At 35.4% G+C, this 17,598-nt stretch overlaps 2 protein-coding genes and 1 long non-coding RNA gene across 3 annotated transcripts; 2 read left to right on the top strand and 1 right to left on the bottom strand.

Moving 5' to 3' along the window:
• Positions 1-1,779: 1,779 nt before the first annotated feature.
• On the top strand, positions 1,780-3,699 carry LOC108192984 (probable E3 ubiquitin-protein ligase ARI7). Its single transcript, XM_017359536.1, has one exon. It carries the CDS (start codon positions 1,840-1,842, stop codon positions 3,394-3,396), a length of 1,557 nt encoding a protein of 518 aa, XP_017215025.1. The 5' UTR covers positions 1,780-1,839; the 3' UTR covers positions 3,397-3,699.
• Positions 3,700-8,008: 4,309 nt separating this feature from the next.
• LOC135146974 (uncharacterized) lies at positions 8,009-9,423 on the top strand. Its single transcript, XR_010284159.1, has 4 exons — positions 8,009-8,144; positions 8,260-8,347; positions 8,435-8,904; positions 9,105-9,423. It is a non-coding gene; the product is annotated as an uncharacterized LOC135146974 (long non-coding RNA).
• Positions 9,424-10,256: 833 nt separating this feature from the next.
• Positions 10,257-14,312, bottom strand: LOC108224918 (potassium transporter 19). Its single transcript, XM_017399679.2, has 9 exons — positions 14,038-14,312; positions 13,586-13,811; positions 12,975-13,223; positions 12,831-12,881; positions 12,481-12,741; positions 12,347-12,399; positions 12,060-12,174; positions 11,714-11,968; positions 10,257-11,618 (listed from the first exon to the last, which is right to left on the bottom strand). The coding sequence occupies exons 1-9, from the start codon at positions 14,203-14,205 to the stop codon at positions 10,522-10,524; spliced, it is 2,475 nt and encodes an 824-aa protein (XP_017255168.1). The 5' UTR covers positions 14,206-14,312; the 3' UTR covers positions 10,257-10,521.
• Positions 14,313-17,598: the final 3,286 nt, after the last annotated feature.

Here is a 17,598-nt window from a genome sequence, read left to right as displayed (position 1 = left end):
TGACTATTGTGTGCCCTTGGGCACACCATAGAAATTCGTTAAACGATTACTAATTACTAATTGAGATTTCCTTTCATTTTCCATTAATAAATCTGAATTTTTGATAGAGTATAATGGTTAGTAACCTCAATTTTTTCTTACTTTTTATTTAAATTACATGATTAACAAATAATTGATTTTAATTGAACAGTTTACGGAAAAATGGCAAGTCCTGAATTCTTCCCCAATTTTTTTATTATATTAAATTTAGTTGATAATGTATGATCAGTTCAAATCAGACTAAATTTGAGGTACGTAATATTATTCTAATTTACTAACTTATAACTCGTGCAATGCACGGTGTCTTTTTGATTATTTTATATAAAACATATTTAAAATAATGAGCGATCAATAATAAATCATAATTTTTAACTTAATAAAAATAGTATACGAAATTGTATAATTTTTATAAGTTAGAACTAGTTTTATAGTACTAAACTCATGGTATTTTGGTCATGTATTATTTTTAACCTTTGACTTCGTGCTTGTTTGGTATCAATTATTTTTGTTTAGTGCGTTGTTTATAAAAATAAATTAGATATAAGTAAATATATAATGGTGGAATTAATATGATTCTACGATAAAAATTGGAAGGTAATATTTGGTTTGGATTAAATAAGGAATCATGAACATTTAAAAGACATAATTTGTTTATGCAAGCAAAAGGTGCTTCTTCTTCTTTCTTTTTTTTTTTTTTTTGACAAATATGGCTTATAACCTTACAAGTGAGTATCTGTTCTCACAAATCTCGAAGTGAGTCAGGGTCGAACCCAAGACCTGAGATGATAGTGGATAAATTCTTAAACACTGAGCTATCCAACCGTGCTCAATCTGAAGCTCTTAAACACTGAGTTATCCAAAAATGCTACTTGAAGCTGGTTAATTTCAGAATTCAATCATCGAAGTCCAACTTGTGAAACAAGCTTCCAACTTTTAGCTCATCTGTAAAATACAAGTATTCATAAAATTAAATTAGTAAAGCAGTAATCCAATATTAACTAAACAGAAAAGCAAATAGAATCTAAATACATAATTACCATTTTCTAGTTTTTCATATTGTAGATATTCTTCCAGTTCCCCCATAAGATCAGTTAAAATTTTGGAAGTCCTTAACCAATATTGACTGCAAACCAGAGATTCAACTGTTTTTGGTGAAAGCGAACTCCGATACACATCAATAATTTGTCCACCAATGCTAAAGGTAGCCTCTGAAGCAACAGATGAAACCTGAAACCAACATACGAATTCTCGCAAGTTTCAATTTGTTCATTTGGAATCTGACTCGTATCATTCTTTTAAACCATTCTTCACCACTAAATTGGGAATGTGGGCACAACATCTCATACGAAGACACTTGTTCTACAATATAAACCGAAAGATACAGAATTGTGTTTTTAAAAACATTCGAATAGCTTTTTTAATTTTTAAATATGATATACATTATATATTTATTAATATATTATATATAATATTTATTATTTAAATATTATTTTAATAATCGGTTTGGTTCGGTTGGAAGGTATAACCCAACCATTTAAATCGGATCGGTTTTTAATTTTTCAATTTCGATTTTGGTTTCTGATCAATTATTTTCGGATCGATTTTCTCCAATTTTTTCTGATTTCGGTTCGATTTCGGTTTCAAATAGATTTTTTTTCTTACTGGTGTCCGAGCTTGAGTCCAGCTGTAGTATCACTAGGCCCAAATAGCCGGCCTATATATCTTTTCTATGTATTTCTCGGTATATTAATTATTACGATCATTCTTCTGCATTCTTAGATATTTTCTCACCTTTCCGACATGGACACTGAAGATGACACCTTTTCCGATGACCATGACGTCAGCGACGACGTCGTGTCATCCGATTCCGATTTTACGCCCGAAACGAACTCTGGCGATCACCGCGAGAAGAGCTACAAGGTTTTATCTGAGGAGGACATAAAGCGCATCCAGGACGATCGAATCGAGAGGGTTACGACGTCGTTGTATGTTTCTAGTGGTGTTGCTAGGGTTTTGCTTAATAAGTTTAAGTGGAATGTTAATGAATTGCAGGAATCGTGGTTCACGGATGAGGGGAAGACTCGGAAAGATGTCGGATTGGCGGAGTCGAGGAAAAAACATGTAGGTACTAAAAAAATTGAAAAATTAGATCAATTGAATTGTTCTATATGTTTCGAGGATTTTGTTTGTGATGTTAGGGTGGATAATTGTGTTTTATGTGATCATCAGTATTGTAATTGTTGTTGGAATGGATATATTAGTAATGCGATTAGTGAGGGGTCCGGATGCTTGTCGTTGAGGTGTCCGGATCCGGATTGTGATGTTGTGGTGACTGATGAGTTGGTTAGTGTGATTGTTGGTGGTGATGATAAATTGAGGTATGAGAGGCTTTGTGTTAGGGCTTATGTGGAAGGGAATGAGAAGGTTAAGTGGTGTCCGGGGCCGGATTGTGGCTTTGCGGTTGAGTATGATGATGTTGTGGGGAGTGGAGAGGGGTATGATGTTGTTTGTGGGTGTGGGTATTGCTTTTGTTGTAATTGTGGTGAGGATGGTCATCGTCCAGTGGATTGTGAGACGGTGGCTAAGTGGGTGGAGAAGAATAATGCAGAGAGTGAGAATACGACGTGGATACTTGTGTATACGAAGCCTTGTCCTAAGTGTAGGAGGCCAATTGAGAAAAATGATGGGTGTATGCATATGACATGTAGGAAGCCGTGTGGGTACTCATTTTGTTGGGTTTGTCTTGACGATTGGGGCAAACATGCGTATAATTCGTGTAATTCTTATGCTGGGAGGGTAGTTAAAGAGAACAATGACGAGGAGAGAGTGAAGCAAAGGGCTAGGATATCATTGGAGAGGTATACACATTATTTCGAGAGGTGGGCTGCTAATAACAAGTCTATGAAGAAATCATTTGCAGATTTGCAGAGGATGCGTGATGAGAATCATGATGTGCTTTTGGCAAAACATGCTCAAAGCAGCTCTCAGCTGAAGTTTGTTTTGGATGCATGGACTCAGATAGTTGAATGTAGGCGAGTATTGAAGTGGACATATGCTTATGGCTATTATTTACCAGAGGATAATATAGCCAAGACAAAGTTATTCGAGTACTTGCAAGGTGAGGCGGAGGCTGCTCTGGAAAACCTTCATCATTGCGCGGAGAAGGAGTTAACAGAATTCCTTCGTGATGGTACTACAGCTGAGTTTAATACTACTTTTCGTGAAAAGCTTGCAAATCTCACTAGTGTCACTAAAACTTACTTTGCAAATTTAGTCGAAGCCTTAGAGAATGGTTTAGCGGACGTAGATTCTGGAAGTGCTAATAAAAAATTGAAAACAGGCTCTTCAAGCAACTAATGAAGAACAAATCTTTGGGTATGAAAACATGTTTCAGCTTCACTACATCTTGCTTTTACCAGTTTTCGTTTTCGCTACCCTAGAACATTTATTGAACGAAGGCAGGGTCCTCCAGCATCAAATCAAAGAGCTAAAAGAGAGAAGCCACAAAAGAGCTGGGTGATTCAGCCACTTTTTAGTAGAATAAATTATGATGTAAGACTTGATTTTTCTTGCAGTTGCCTAACTATGTAATATATTTTGTAGGACCAATTCTCATGTTTCCATTCCTTTGGTTAAGAGTTTGATAGACTTATTATTTAACTACTGTGCATATATGTTCTGTCAGTACAATATGTTAAACCCTGGAGTTTGTCATCAGAGTGCTTACTGCTTGCCTTTGAAACAAAACATGGGTGAAATTTTATGTTTTAAGGTCGATTTTGTGGGGTCCTGTGTATATGTCTTCCGTCTTTCTTTTCTTTTGCCCCTCCATCCGAAGCCCAAAAATTTGGAGAATTTTTCATAAAAGTATGAAGGGCTTCTATCTCTCTCTCTCCTCTCTTTTTTTGACAGAATCTCTCAGCTCATTATTCTACAATGTGGACTGATGAACTTTAAGAGCCTTAAAATTTTAGAAATGGCCCCGTGCTCACATCTTGGCATGGTGGAGCACCATTCCATTCTGAAGCAACAGAAGATAGGCTGAGAGCCTATAATCTCTTCCTGGGAAATTGCCCCATCTTGCGCTTTTTGCACTTCTGTGTATACAAATTGGATTTATTTTGTTGTAGTAGTCTAGAAGAGGCCGATCTATTCCTGCAGAACAGAACACTTATTAATCAAATGAGATTGATTACATCCATAAAGCCTTTTCATCATCATCCATCCCCTTCAGTTGATGTTACGAGTTTGTTATTCATATTATTTTGGATGTGAATCGTGTTACAAAATAAGAGTTAGTCGTGTTTTGTTTATGTTTGGTCAAATATTACTTTGCACCCTTGAAATATAGCTATTAGCTTCTAGGAATAGCAAAATAAGGTAAAACTGTCTGAAACCCCAATACAAAAGCCGAAGAAAAACAAATAGTCGTTAATCCTCTTACTAGCTGTTTATGTGTTTTCCTACACATCCACAGATGTATGCTGTGTGAATTTCCACCAAACTGAATGTGGATGAATTCTGATCTGGTATCAGTTCAGTTCTGACTCATAGTTCCCGGACGGGGGCTATTCCTGCGTTTAAACCTCCCTCTGCTCAACTTCCAGGTCGTTAAATAGTCCTGAGCTTTTCCCCACTTAATTTTAGTTTCTTTAGAGCTCAGTTGAAGCCCTTCTTTCGGTCTTACTCAAATTATGTGTTTGATCTCAGACTCCTACTGATGTAATATAAAACAGTAGCAACTTATGTAATACTTAAACATTTCTCTGTATTTGCAAGAGAAACAAGGACTTGTGCCCTATTCTGATTCCAATCTTTCACAGTTAACGACGACGAGAGAAAGCCAGAAGCACGTTTCAAATGCGAGGGGCACTTACATAACCCTCAGATTCAATTATCACCAGAACCATCACCGCACATCAATGTCATATGGCCAACAGCTCCACACTTCCTTTCACTGGAAGTCTGGAATCATCACAACAGACCCGCTCTTCATCGCCTCTGTACAACTCTAACATTTCACCGGAACCATCACTAGGCATTACTGTGACAAGGCCAATACGACCCTTTCTCTTCTCGTCTCTCTGTATCTTTATTATTTCACTAGGACCATCATCTTACCTTACTTTGACACAGATTAGACGGCACTTAGAGAACTCCAACAACTCCTTAAAACACTGTTTTTCATTGTAACTCCACAACTCTAAGGAATCAAGTGTGATCATTCTTCCATAACTACCATGCTCATCATTCTTAACATCTTGTAGGAACCTAAGATCTTTATATGATATGGAACCGATGACAGATCAACGTCATATAAGCATGCCATGACGTCTAATGACTAAGTATGCTCTTTGTATGTAGTACTTTTGATCATCTTGTAGGAACCTGATATGTTGTCAGTTTTGTTCTGATAACTAAGTATGCTCTTTGTATGTTTGTACTTTTGATCAGAGTATTCTGGAAATTTTAAGTTCACTTATCTCGTATACCTTTAATCCCGTCTTTAAGTGTAGACAGTCTGTCTGATATCCAGTTACTTGCACCTTGTTGCTCCGCCCACTGGAGGTAACAAAAAACGAGAGACAGTTTGGGGATGAAGGAAAACGAGGAACAATAGGTATTCATCCCACACATGTGTTGTTCTAAGTTTTAGAGGTAAGACAATGATAGGAGAGGAGAATATGAGAATGCAAAAGATGATGAAGATTGAAACTGGGGAAGGATAAAAAGAATCATTGAGAATTTAGATGATTATGATTTGCTCCATTTTTGTGACTTTTACTTTCAAGACCACTGAAAAGATCGGCAATGCCTATGGTGAGTAGTAGAAATCAGTTGAAACTCTTTTCCTGTTTTGATAACTCAATTACAAGTCAACTGGAACTGGAACTCGTATAGTAACATATACATTCATGCCGGGATCGCTGTTGTAGGTGTTATGTTCATCTCCACGTGTCTGGTCAGTCTTATTATACTTGTCATATTATTATGGTGGATCGTGCTATTCTTTACATAATCAACAAGTAACACATATTAAATAAAATTATTTTTTAATTGATGTAAGCAACATTTCAAGAATCTCTCAAAAATTAAATATTTTGCTTTTTAACAAGATGATAAGTTATAGTTTCTAAACAGAGCGTATATAGTTTTGGTTTTACTTTTCTTCATTGCGGTTTGCTGATTGTTAAGATCTGCGTATGTTAATATTGTGAAACTTTGTTTCTTCTCAGGTCATAGACATGGCGAACATTGGAAAGAGGGCGATTCATTATTTGCATAAACTAAGTGCCGCAAACATCCCAACTGATCTTATTGAGAAAGGCGAAAACAGTGTTATAGATGCATCCCTTACTTCAATTCGAAAGAGAGCAAGACTTAAGTATATACTATATACTGATTTCCCATGATTGTGTTGCGAAGTGTTTACTTTTCAATTACAAGTACTCTATCCAAGTGATAGGCCTAAACAGGCAGAGGTGATAATGATCTACTAATTTAGGAAGCGGAGAGATAAGAACATTTGTTGGAGGCCTGTAAATGTAAGCTACAGAAATCTGTTGTTGCTTCCTATTCACAAGGGCTCGATGAAGAACACTAGGGTACAATCCATTGGAGAGTATTTGCGTTAGATCACCTATGTTTACGACTAAAACCCCGGTGTGTGGTTGGACTGTTAGCCAGCCAGTTCCTTCCTTGAATATCTGCAAGCCTCTTGTATTATTCTGATAGAGAATGGTTAAAAGACTCAAATCAGTATGAGTCCCAAAACACAGATTTTGGCTCTTCAGCATTGGATTGAAGCTGTAATCTTATATTTCCTTTATTCTCTGCCTTAGTTTCTCAATCTCTTACTACATTGTTTGTCAGCTGAATAGCTGATGCTGGAAAATAATTTTCCTACTGGTTACTTTTTATTTCTAGCCGACTTGCACATTTTGAATTATATGACCTTTGGATTCCTCGATAAAGATGGCACCACATACATCTATTATATATATAATACAGTCCATTCAGCAGCCACGTAAGAAAATGTCCAATTATGATATATTTTATATCTTCCTACATAGGCCTCTGCCCTTCTGATCTTCTGTGTTACAACTCTTCATCTGCTCCTCTAAGTTAAAGACTCTATATCTGCATTTTCTCCTATAATGAATTCATAAGTCTTCTTGTAAGCAAAAATAACTTCATCGAGCAGCCTCAAATATTATACAGCCATATGTAATTCAGGTTACCTATCAAAACATATTTTCCCCCACTATAATTCTCTTGTATATCTCTGCCAGTGGTCACGTATATTTTAATGTTCTTTTCATGTGCACAACTCTTTGCTTTCTGTGTGTAGAGATATATGAATCCTGTTCTTCTTAGAAAGTTGCACCATATGAGGACGAGGACGGGGTTTAATAAATTATCAGGTGAGTGGAATTCTTCTTTGAAACTATGATTGTATTGCCTTTAATATGCCTTAAAAGTGTCACTGTTTATGATAGTATTTCTTTAAAAAAAAATTGAAATCATTCAATAGCTGAAGAAACATAATTAGCATGTCATCTAAGAATTTAGAAATGCCCCCTTTTCTATTCTGCATGCTTCGTAAATATGACCAGGTTATCTATGGCAACACTATAATTATTATGGTAATGCATACCTGATACTAATACTGATGGGTTATTATTTAGATATGATACCTATCAACAGTGGGACTACTATAAAAGTGGAGTCTCATACTTTTTGGTGCCAGTGTGCAAGAGAAACAATCTCTAAAATCTGATATGGCAAGAAAATAATAATATGAGGTGTGTATCACAGATACATAGTAAGTGAATAAGTGGTGGGGAATTATGGTCACAGTCTGATTTAATTTTAGTCTTTAGATGGTTTAATCAAATATATTTGCATCTGCTATGCTGTTTTTGTATTTTGCAGAGTTTGGGGGGGGGGGGGGGGGGGGGGGGGGGGTGTTGTTTGCCCTGATTGTTTTGTAAATTGTATGCAGATGGAACTGGTATTGTTAACTAGAAGGAAGTTGCTTCAGAAAGGTGATTACAATCGCGTTCAAGACTCTGAAATGTATATGTTTAGTACTTTTGATTAAGGTTAGACTTGTATAAGATTTGGATATCAAACAAATATTTATCTCAAATGAAACTATAATAAAGTGCAAATATAATTTGTAAAGTCAAAATCCTTTTTGGTTGTGCTTTAATGCAGGTATTACACCTTTTGTTAATCTTAATCACTATGATGTCCCTCAAGCACTTCAAGAGAGATATAGTGGACTGTTAAGCCGCGAAATTGTGTAAGTACTGCAATAAATATAAATTTACCCTTTATGAAAACAAGAGCATAGTCTCACAAATTTATAAATGTCAATTGTTTTGTACAGGAAGTATTTTGTTGATTATGCAGAATTCTGTTTCCAGATGTGTATGGAGACAGGGTTAAAAATTGGTTTACATTTAATGAACCTAGAGTGGTTACTGTTCAAGGATTTGATGAAGGTTCTTTCCCATCAGGAAGATGCTCTTAGTTCTTCAAATGCTTTCATGCTCTCTGCATCAAAGCCTCATTCAAACTGAAATTTCAAAACAAATTTATATCAACGACTAAGAAATACTGAAGATAGAGTTGTTAGCCTCCATGTACATGCAGTTTGCGAATCGCTTTTGTACTATTATCATTAAATATGAGAACTGGTGATTTTCAAATCAAAAGATACACGGAAAGCAAATCGGACTCCTTGCAGAACCAAAAGTTCTCTGTTTGGTTCCTTCTCAGGTCCATCTACTGCATCAAGTTCTGATGCAATACGCTTTATGTACTTACGCGCCAATTGTACAGAATAGAGCTTAATCTGTAAGGAAAAAGACTATGACTAAAGCAAACTCTTACATTAATTAATTCCAGTTTGCACATTAGTCTTCAAGTCAGGTTTCAACATGGGTTTATTTATGTTTTCTCTACCTTCACTTGAGAGTTTCGCATTAAGATGCTTAATTTTTGCTTAGTGTAGCATAGTATTATAGAACGATATTCTCATATCCCTCTCAATGCAGGTCACTATATAGGCGTTTTGGTGGTGGGGGCATGTTAAGGTAGCAGATCTCCAGCTACGAATTGGAACATGTTGGCAAGTTGCTTTGTGAGCTTTCTCGAGTTGTCATCTTGAGTTATATTATGATTAGCAGCAGCAATAGTAGCTATAGTAAGTATCTTATATTTCTACAAGAATTTAGGGATCATTGCTCCATTACCTTTGGCTTCTAATGATTATGCATATCAAGAAACCAACTGAATATCTTTTAAAGAAATAATATTCATGGTTCAGTTATTTTGTGTAACTAGAAATGATTCTAGGGACTTTTGTGTTTTATTACAGGGAATTATATTTTTTCAACTGGATTTGTCGTGATTTTTTCTCAATGGAATAGTTCCTATACAGGAATAATGCCTAGAAAGTTTACTTGGTCTAGAACTTGTGGCATGTCAACTATACAGTTTTTAAGCAAAGAATTAAAAGACATTTTGACAAAGAAATTTGAGCAGTGGCCATCCATTATTTTCTTAATGGTGATCAGAGACACATGTGTTTCAGCATTTTCATATCACAAATGCAGGGGAATTTATGTGAGAACCATTTTACAACATCTAAGTGAAGCAAACTGGTATAGTTTTATGAATGTATTTTATAGGATGTGTATAAGATGCAATTATTTATTCTTGTAGTGTGTTTGTATCGTACTCTAACATTCTAACATCCGTGTTTTGGAAGGAATGTTCATTCCATTTCTTCTATCATATTTCCTTACAATCTTTATCACAACAAATTTAAACTAATTCATATTTAGTCACTATTACCTCATACTTTCTTCTTTTTCATTAAAATTTTTTATATAATTTTTCATTTCATTTTCCCCTCATTCCATTCCATCCAAGTGAATAATATCCCCGTTACTTGCACCTTGTTGCTCCGCCACTGGAGATAACAAAAAACGAGAGACAATGTGGGGATGAAGGAAAACTGAGGAACAATCGGTATTCATCCCACACATGAGAGTTGTTTTAAGTAGGAGTGAAATAAAGATTTTGATGAGAAATTAGAGGTAAGACAACAACAGGAGAGAAGAGTATGAGAATGCAAAAGATGATGAAGATTGAAACTGGAGAACGATAAAAAGATTGATTTGAGAATGTAGAACAGAGGAATATAACACTTAAAACTTCACTCTTTACATTTATAATCATCCAAGAAACACAATATTCAAATCCATGTACATAGATATAGATTACGCTATCAAAATGTGCAGTTCAACAGATAATAGTTAGGCTGCCGATTTTATAGTGTTTCTAACATACAATTCCACAAATTATTAGATACTATTAAGTAGACCAGTCAGATGGAAGCATATAAAAGCTCATCTGGTTCCTACCAAGCCACGCGATCTCCCATCTTATTTTGTTACGGATTGCAGATTATATTTCATAAGTCATTCCAACTCGCAAAAGCCTAGTCTGAGGGATCTGCATTGTCTTCTCCCCTTGCCTGAAATTTTTCCTGAGGAAGCTGTAGGCATAGTTGACAACAATTTTGTTGAACACGGAGGAATTTTCTTTGGCGATCACATCTGCTTCTCCCAGAAGATAAACGACGCCTTTTTCCTTTGCATTCTGCACAAACTGCAACTCCTCTCCAACTCCTAGAATAGGTCCACTGATAATTTTGCTTGAAGTATTGGGTGACTTGGCTGCTCGGAATGATTTGATGGAGCTTGAAGAAGAAATCCGTGGGGAGTTATTCAGTTGTGCTAGTGACTCCTCAGTGTGAATTGTAGATGAGTTGGTTCTTCCTTTTACCTTGTCAGCTTTGTCTGCTGATTCTTGTATTACATCTGTGTCGTGAACAGGCTCAGGTGCCATCAGTTCATCCTTAGTTATGCCATTACCAGCTTCGACAATGTATTGTTCATGTCTCATGAACTCCTTCAAGTTTTCCACAAGCTGGTTTTCAAACTCCTTGGGCTCCTCTATCTTATCTTTGTATCCATATCTCACCACACAACGGAACATCCTGTACTCTCTTGGTTCGACCTGTCTGAACAAAAATCGCTCCTCAAGCATCACAGTACTGATAGGAATGAATTTTAGGGATACAAAAACAAGTACCGAGTGAATAGATGGAATGTTTTCAATAAAATGAGGAAATATTGGTGGAATTCCTTGGACAAGCTCGGAATATAGTAGCCCAATGCCAGGGACTCTGTTTATGTTCGGGTTTGTTGCCAAGTCCTGTATATAACTAGCAGACACCTTGTTATCGAGCTCAAACTTGTACCTTTGAACGTATACATAGTGCCATATCCCCATTATTGACATCAAGACAAGTGAAAATGCAATAGGAAGATAGCCCCCTTGTATGAATTTAGATAGGACAGCAGAAAGGTATACACCCTCCAGAGTACCAAACACCGTAAAGAATAGCACGATCCACCATAATTTCACCTTCCATATAATAAGCATAATAAGACTGACCAGACACGTGGAGATGAACATAACACCTACAACAGCGATCCCTGCATGAATGTATATGTTATTATTCCAATTCCAGTTCACTTGTAATTGAGGTATCAAAACAGGAAAAAAGTTTCAACTGATTTTTACTACTCACCATAGGCATTGCCAATCTTTTCAGTGGTCTTGAAAGTAAAAGTCACGAAAATGGAGCAAATCATGATCATGTAGTTGAGCTCCGGGATGTAAACCTGACCCTCATACTTGGCAGAGGTGTGAACTACTTTCACCCTTGGAAAACAACCTAGACTTAAAGCCTGAGAAATAATCGCGAAAGCTCCTGATATCATAGCTTGGCTGGCTATAATGGCAGCAGCCACCGCAACTACAAACATTGGCCAGTAAACTTTTTCTGCATGAATAAATCCATTTTCATGTTGGAATTAGAAGTTCAATAGTACCTTTTTCTATTTACAGTATATGGTTTGTGTTATAGTACTAACCTGGAATAGAAGCATAGAAAGTGTCAGCCACATCACCCGGATTTTTGGAGAGATATGCAGCTTGGCCGATATAGGTAGCTAGTAGTGCAGGTAGTACCACCGAAGTAAAGCTAAGCTGTGATAGTACAATGGCCGCAGGTCAGGATGACAAAACAAAAAGATAACAAATTAACTTTTGTGTAGGTTCTTTTTATATATTCAGCCGAATTGTGTAGGTTCAACTACTCAGGCAATGTGAAACGTATATAAATTGTACCACATATAGCGCAAGAATTAAATATGTTTACCTGGACTGCTAATACGCTGAAATGGCCAATGTCAGCAAACATAGCTTCAGTGCCTGCAATTTCATATGTAAAGTTTTAACTACGACAAACTAGTTAGCTAGCCATGTAAGGAGCAAACTACTCATATATCTCACCTGTGATGCACATAACTACTCCCCCAAGCGACTTCCAACCTTTCTCCCCATTTCTTTTGAAGTAATCTATGATGTATTTTGGATTGAATGCACGCAGAATAGTTATGTCATGTTTGAATAAGTTGTAAAAGCCGATGCCCCCTATGAATGTAAACCAGACGACAATGATTGGAGCGAATGTGTATCCCACCCGATCACTCCCAAATCGCTGAGCAGAGAACAGAATTACCAGTATTGCTATTGAAATCCCCACAACAGCATCTGTACACAATCCCCAGTTTCATAATTTTGAAAAATTAGCTATATGAATTAACTTTTGGAACAAATTTAGTAATGAGTTGAGCAAGTACTTTGGTCAAGGGAGTCCACTTTGTTCTTGATTCCACCCACTGCTGATAAGACTACAGAGGATTTACAGGAATTAGATCTTGATTCCAAAGTAAGTAAGTCATCTTATTCGTAATCTGAGTGTGTTCAATAACTTATACAAATACCTGAAATACTAGGTGTTAAAATACCGTCACCAATGACCATGGAACATCCAAGGATGGTGACCATCACAAGCATGATTTTGGCAGGCATACTCTTCGAAAGCTTGCTTTTAATTTTCTCAGCTCGCTGAAACTGGCTGGATGGGGTGTTAAGTCTGAAGTTCGACAACTCCTTATCCTCCGGTTGATTATTTGGAATTAACCTCATATTGGCATGACGAGAGATCAAAGAGTATAGTGCAAATGTTCCACCTGCATCATTTGTGTTTAGGTTTTCGCTTACATTTGCACTTAATCCCAAAATAGCTTAATCATAAAGTTTAGACTTATTAAGCAAAAACAAAAGTTTTTTGACTTGGTAATTCAGCCATATTCAGGACTTTGTACTAAATAGCAACTCTTGGTGGCCACCGGGTTGTACCAGTGAGCAATTATATACAGGGTCTGACAAGCGACTGATACAACTATTTTCTAGCGCTAGAAAGCATTATTCCTAAAAAAATTCTGTGAATGCAGGGGTCTATAGTTTTTGCCTTGTAGCGGAAAATAACACTAGAAGACGGTTATAAAAAATTGACCGGCACAAATTAAGATTTGAGCAAAATAAAAATTACCATTGCCATTGTCGTTGGCTCGGAGAACAATGAAGGCGTACTTGATGAGAGGGGAGAGGAGCAAGGTGTAGATAATTAGCGAGAGCACGCCAAGGAGGTCATCGTTATCCTTGATGATACCGTCAGTAAAAGTGCTGGAATACACGTAGAGCGGAGATGTCCCGACGTCTCCATATATCACTCCTAGGCACTGAAATGCTAAGCTCAGTGTCCTGCCCCAACTTGCCTGCACACAAATATATAACTTGAGTATTCATCAACAAGTTTGAACCGTTTAAATATATAACTTGCCTAACAAATGAGTATCTGTTCTAATACTTCTCGGGGTGAGCTAGAGTCGAACCTGGGTGTCTCGGGACAACAGATGATAAACCCGCCACATCCGATCGTGTTTTAATTCAATAACTAGGATATCGCAGAGAGATAAGTAAATAAACATAATTATACAAAACCTGAGAGTGATTAGCATGGGTGGAAGTAAAAGAAACTCTTCCGGCTTCCATCTGCAGTGAATCAACTCGACGGAGCTTTGCCCACGACATCTTTCGACCTTTCATCGTTTCATTGTTGTCCGTGACCGTGGCAGCTACTTCCACCTTCTCAGACGACTGATCCGCCATTTCTTCCTCGAAATTTTGTTAAAATTTCAAAGGAAAAATAGCTACTGGAGCTTAAGAACTGCAGTTCTTTGTTGTGTTGATTTGCATTTTGTGAGAGTGTATTTATAGACTCAAAAGTCAGAGATTAGTGCATGTACCTAAATATAAACTATGTGAGTAGTACAATGTAGGATCCATTATTGGATTATTTAAAAGCATTTGTACAGACGTATGTGCATATAAATATATTTCAGAGCATGTGTCACTAGTTCTGCATAAAGATTACTTGCTCACTCCGTTTTCTATAACTCATACTCATCAGGTCGTTTCATGCCCGGAAATTTCCTATGTATTACTGGAGGTGATAATCCATTTAGTTAGTTATTCAGTTACCAAAAAATACGAGGAGTCTAAATAACCTAATAACTAATGGGTCGTTACTTAGCCAACGCGTGTGAAATAAGGGTTATCTAAGCCGTTAGATTTATATTTCAAGGGCTCAGATCTAATCTTGGGTTTTTAATGTATCCGCGGTTATTTTCCGCGGAGGGACGGAAGGAGTGATATAACATAAATGAGCAGTATTCGTCCTTATTTTTGTACAATAATATAAATAATTGCGGATGACATCTAACCTTGAGTTTTATAAAACAATATATGATATCATAATTTTTATTCAAAAGAAAATTAAAATAATAGATGAAACTAAATCTTTGAAGAGTCTTAATATGTTTGTCAAATTTTCGTCCTTCAAGGTAAACTACCTAGAAGACATACAGAATACTGTATATAAATGTATATAAAGATATAGATATATATCATATCATCATAATATTGAGACTATAACTATGTTTTAATAATGCTAAAAAAATAACATAATGTTAAATAATCAAATCCAAACCTAATGTTAGTGATCAAAACAAAATCCAAAACTAACATTGTTGACAAAAAGAAAAAAATAATAGTTTATTGGTAAGTTTCTAAATACACGGTAAGTTGGGTGGCGAAAAAAATCTGTTTTTCCTATATAATATTATTTGTGTTATTACTTGTAGGGGAGAAAGGGGGAAAAGAGAAATAACTTAATATTATATTAATATTAATATAAGTTCAATTATTGATCAATATACTATTCTAGAATTTGAGAGGTCAACATTCTAGCTACTACTGAAACTTCATTGTTCATTATGTCTAATTACAATGAGAAAAACTGCGGTATGTACATGTATTGTTTAAAGCATTGCAGCATAACGAATGGCGTGTTTCTCCCGTATAACTTAGCTTTAAGCAGTTTTATATATTTATTTTTCGATGATCAGAATATTATCAGAGTTCAGAAAATCTATCGAAAGTAGAAATAAAAAATCAGTTAATATTTTACAAATTTAACGATAATTCACACATCCCTCTCAATATTTTCCGATCATTGTCATTATGTTCGTATTCCCTGTCTTCATATTGTGTAAACATTAATTATTTCATAGTATATGTATGATATAAATTATTATATTATATAAAATTTTATTCCGGTAAAAATTATTAAGTATCATGTATATTGTAAATTTATTATTTTTAAGAGGATGGGAGATTTTGTAGATTGTAGTTTCTGATGAGTTTGAGCCGAAGTCAGTAATGGATGAAATTATGAGACCGATTCGAGATTAGGTGGTCTTGATTTATCTTGTCTCGAATCAATTTGACTTAACATTGATGATATTTTGGTGAATCTTGAGTCTTAAGAGCAACGGTGAACATCTCCCTTATCTTTAACGAACCTAAGTGAACAAAAACAGGGGTTTGAGTAAAACTTCTTCACTCCAACCATCCTCTTCTTATCTAAAATTTTTAGGTAAGAGAAAACAAAACTCTTATTTAGAGATTGAAAAGTAAACTTCTATTTTTTTCACCTCATCTCCCTCTCTCGTTTTCTTTCATTTTTATCTTCCCTCCCTTTTTTATCTATCTCATCATAATTAAATGTTAATAAAATATTATTTTTCAAATATAAAGATGATTATAGGGAATACCGTTGGAGGAAAACAAATTTTCGCTTACCTATATTTTAAGTAATTATTATTTCATTATATTTTAGGATTGTACTAATGAAACCTAAATAGGGGGTTGATGGTGTACAAGACTAAGATAGGCTTAGGCAGTGGCTATTTTGCTCGTGTTCGATCTACACTGTTTTGATGATATTTTAACGAATATCCCGATTAAGAGGGGTGTATTGAATTGGGATTTTAAAACATTTTTTTGCTTTCTTGAAATCCGAGGGGAGAATATTCGATTGGGATTGTTTGAAATCCATTAAAATCTTGAGATATTTAATTGGGATTTTAAATTATGCTACAAAATCCGGTGGTATTCAATTGAGATTTTAAATTATGCTTTAAAATCTTGAGGTATTCAATTGGGATTGTTTAAAATCCATTAAAATCTGATGGTATTCAAATGCTGATGGATTTTTTTGCATTTCATAAAATGATGGATTTTGTGGCATTCTTCAGTGTATTTTAAGTTTTTTGAAATCCCATCAAAATCAATGAGATTTTGAAGCATTGTGCTTAAATACTATAAACTCTGCGACATTTTATGAAGAATCCGCACAAAATCAAAATCACACACAATCCATTAAAATTCAAAGACTAAAAACAATCCATTAAAATCTCAATCGAATACACCCCTGTAAATCTGAATCTGAGTAAAAACGGAGTGAACTCCGAGTAAGTGATGTTATATAAAACTACTTTTCTATATTTAATATTTCTGTACATTTCATAGATTGCAAGATTAAATATTATAATCTTAATAATTATAAAATAAACCTCGATCTCACAACACGAATCAGATACGTGTAGCAAACTAAGGGGCTGGTATTGTATCATGATTTTTAATGACAAATATTGGGAGGATGACTTTAGTGGATTTTATGGATTTTTAATGACTCTTGTTGACTTCTTAAGATTTCAAAAAAAATTCATGACTCCTAAGACAATGACTTTTAAAAACTTTAACAGACTTTTTTTTACAAATTCATGACTTTCAAATACTTTAATAGACTTTTATTATTATAAATAGCCTCTTTGAAACCCTCGGGACCTTTTGCTATACCCTCTCGATCTTCTGCTATAACCCAAGTTGGGTGTATCTTCTCAAATGTGACGACTACAAAATCGATTACAGGGTATTATTGTTGTATTATATATACTATAGTACAAGCTACTGATATGGTGCACTAAGATTTTATAAAAGCGTGGCTGTTAGGTGATGTCTTAAGTTTGGAACTCAGAAAGGCATTAAGTAGGTGCTTCTGTCTTTTTATTAACTAGCGTTACATATCCCAGAAACTAGCTGTTAGGAGGTTTATAGTGTGATAGGTGATGTGGTAGGATATACTACAAACTATTTTGA

Source organism: Daucus carota, chromosome 6 (genome assembly GCF_001625215.2).
Source record: "Daucus carota subsp. sativus chromosome 6, DH1 v3.0, whole genome shotgun sequence".
In the NCBI taxonomy this organism is placed as follows: domain Eukaryota; kingdom Viridiplantae; phylum Streptophyta; class Magnoliopsida; order Apiales; family Apiaceae; genus Daucus; species Daucus carota.
The sequence above is the reverse complement of the archived record's forward strand: the minus strand, read 5'-3'. Positions and strand labels throughout refer to the sequence as shown.

Excerpts from the sequence above, each read along its gene's own strand:
- LOC108192984 (XM_017359536.1), top strand. The coding sequence starts at position 1,840 with ATGGACACTGAAGATGACACCTTTTCCGATGACCATGACGTCAGCGAC.
- LOC108224918 (XM_017399679.2), bottom strand. The coding sequence starts at position 14,205 with ATGGCGGATCAGTCGTCTGAGAAGGTGGAAGTAGCTGCCACGGTCACG. Across the intron at positions 12,742-12,830 it reads AGTGGACTCCCTTGACCAAA|ATGCTGTTGTGGGGATTTCA; the intron begins GTACTTGCTCAA and ends GATTGTGTACAG. Across the intron at positions 11,969-12,059 it reads TTTCTATGCTTCTATTCCAG|AAAAAGTTTACTGGCCAATG; the intron begins GTTAGTACTATA and ends TTATTCATGCAG.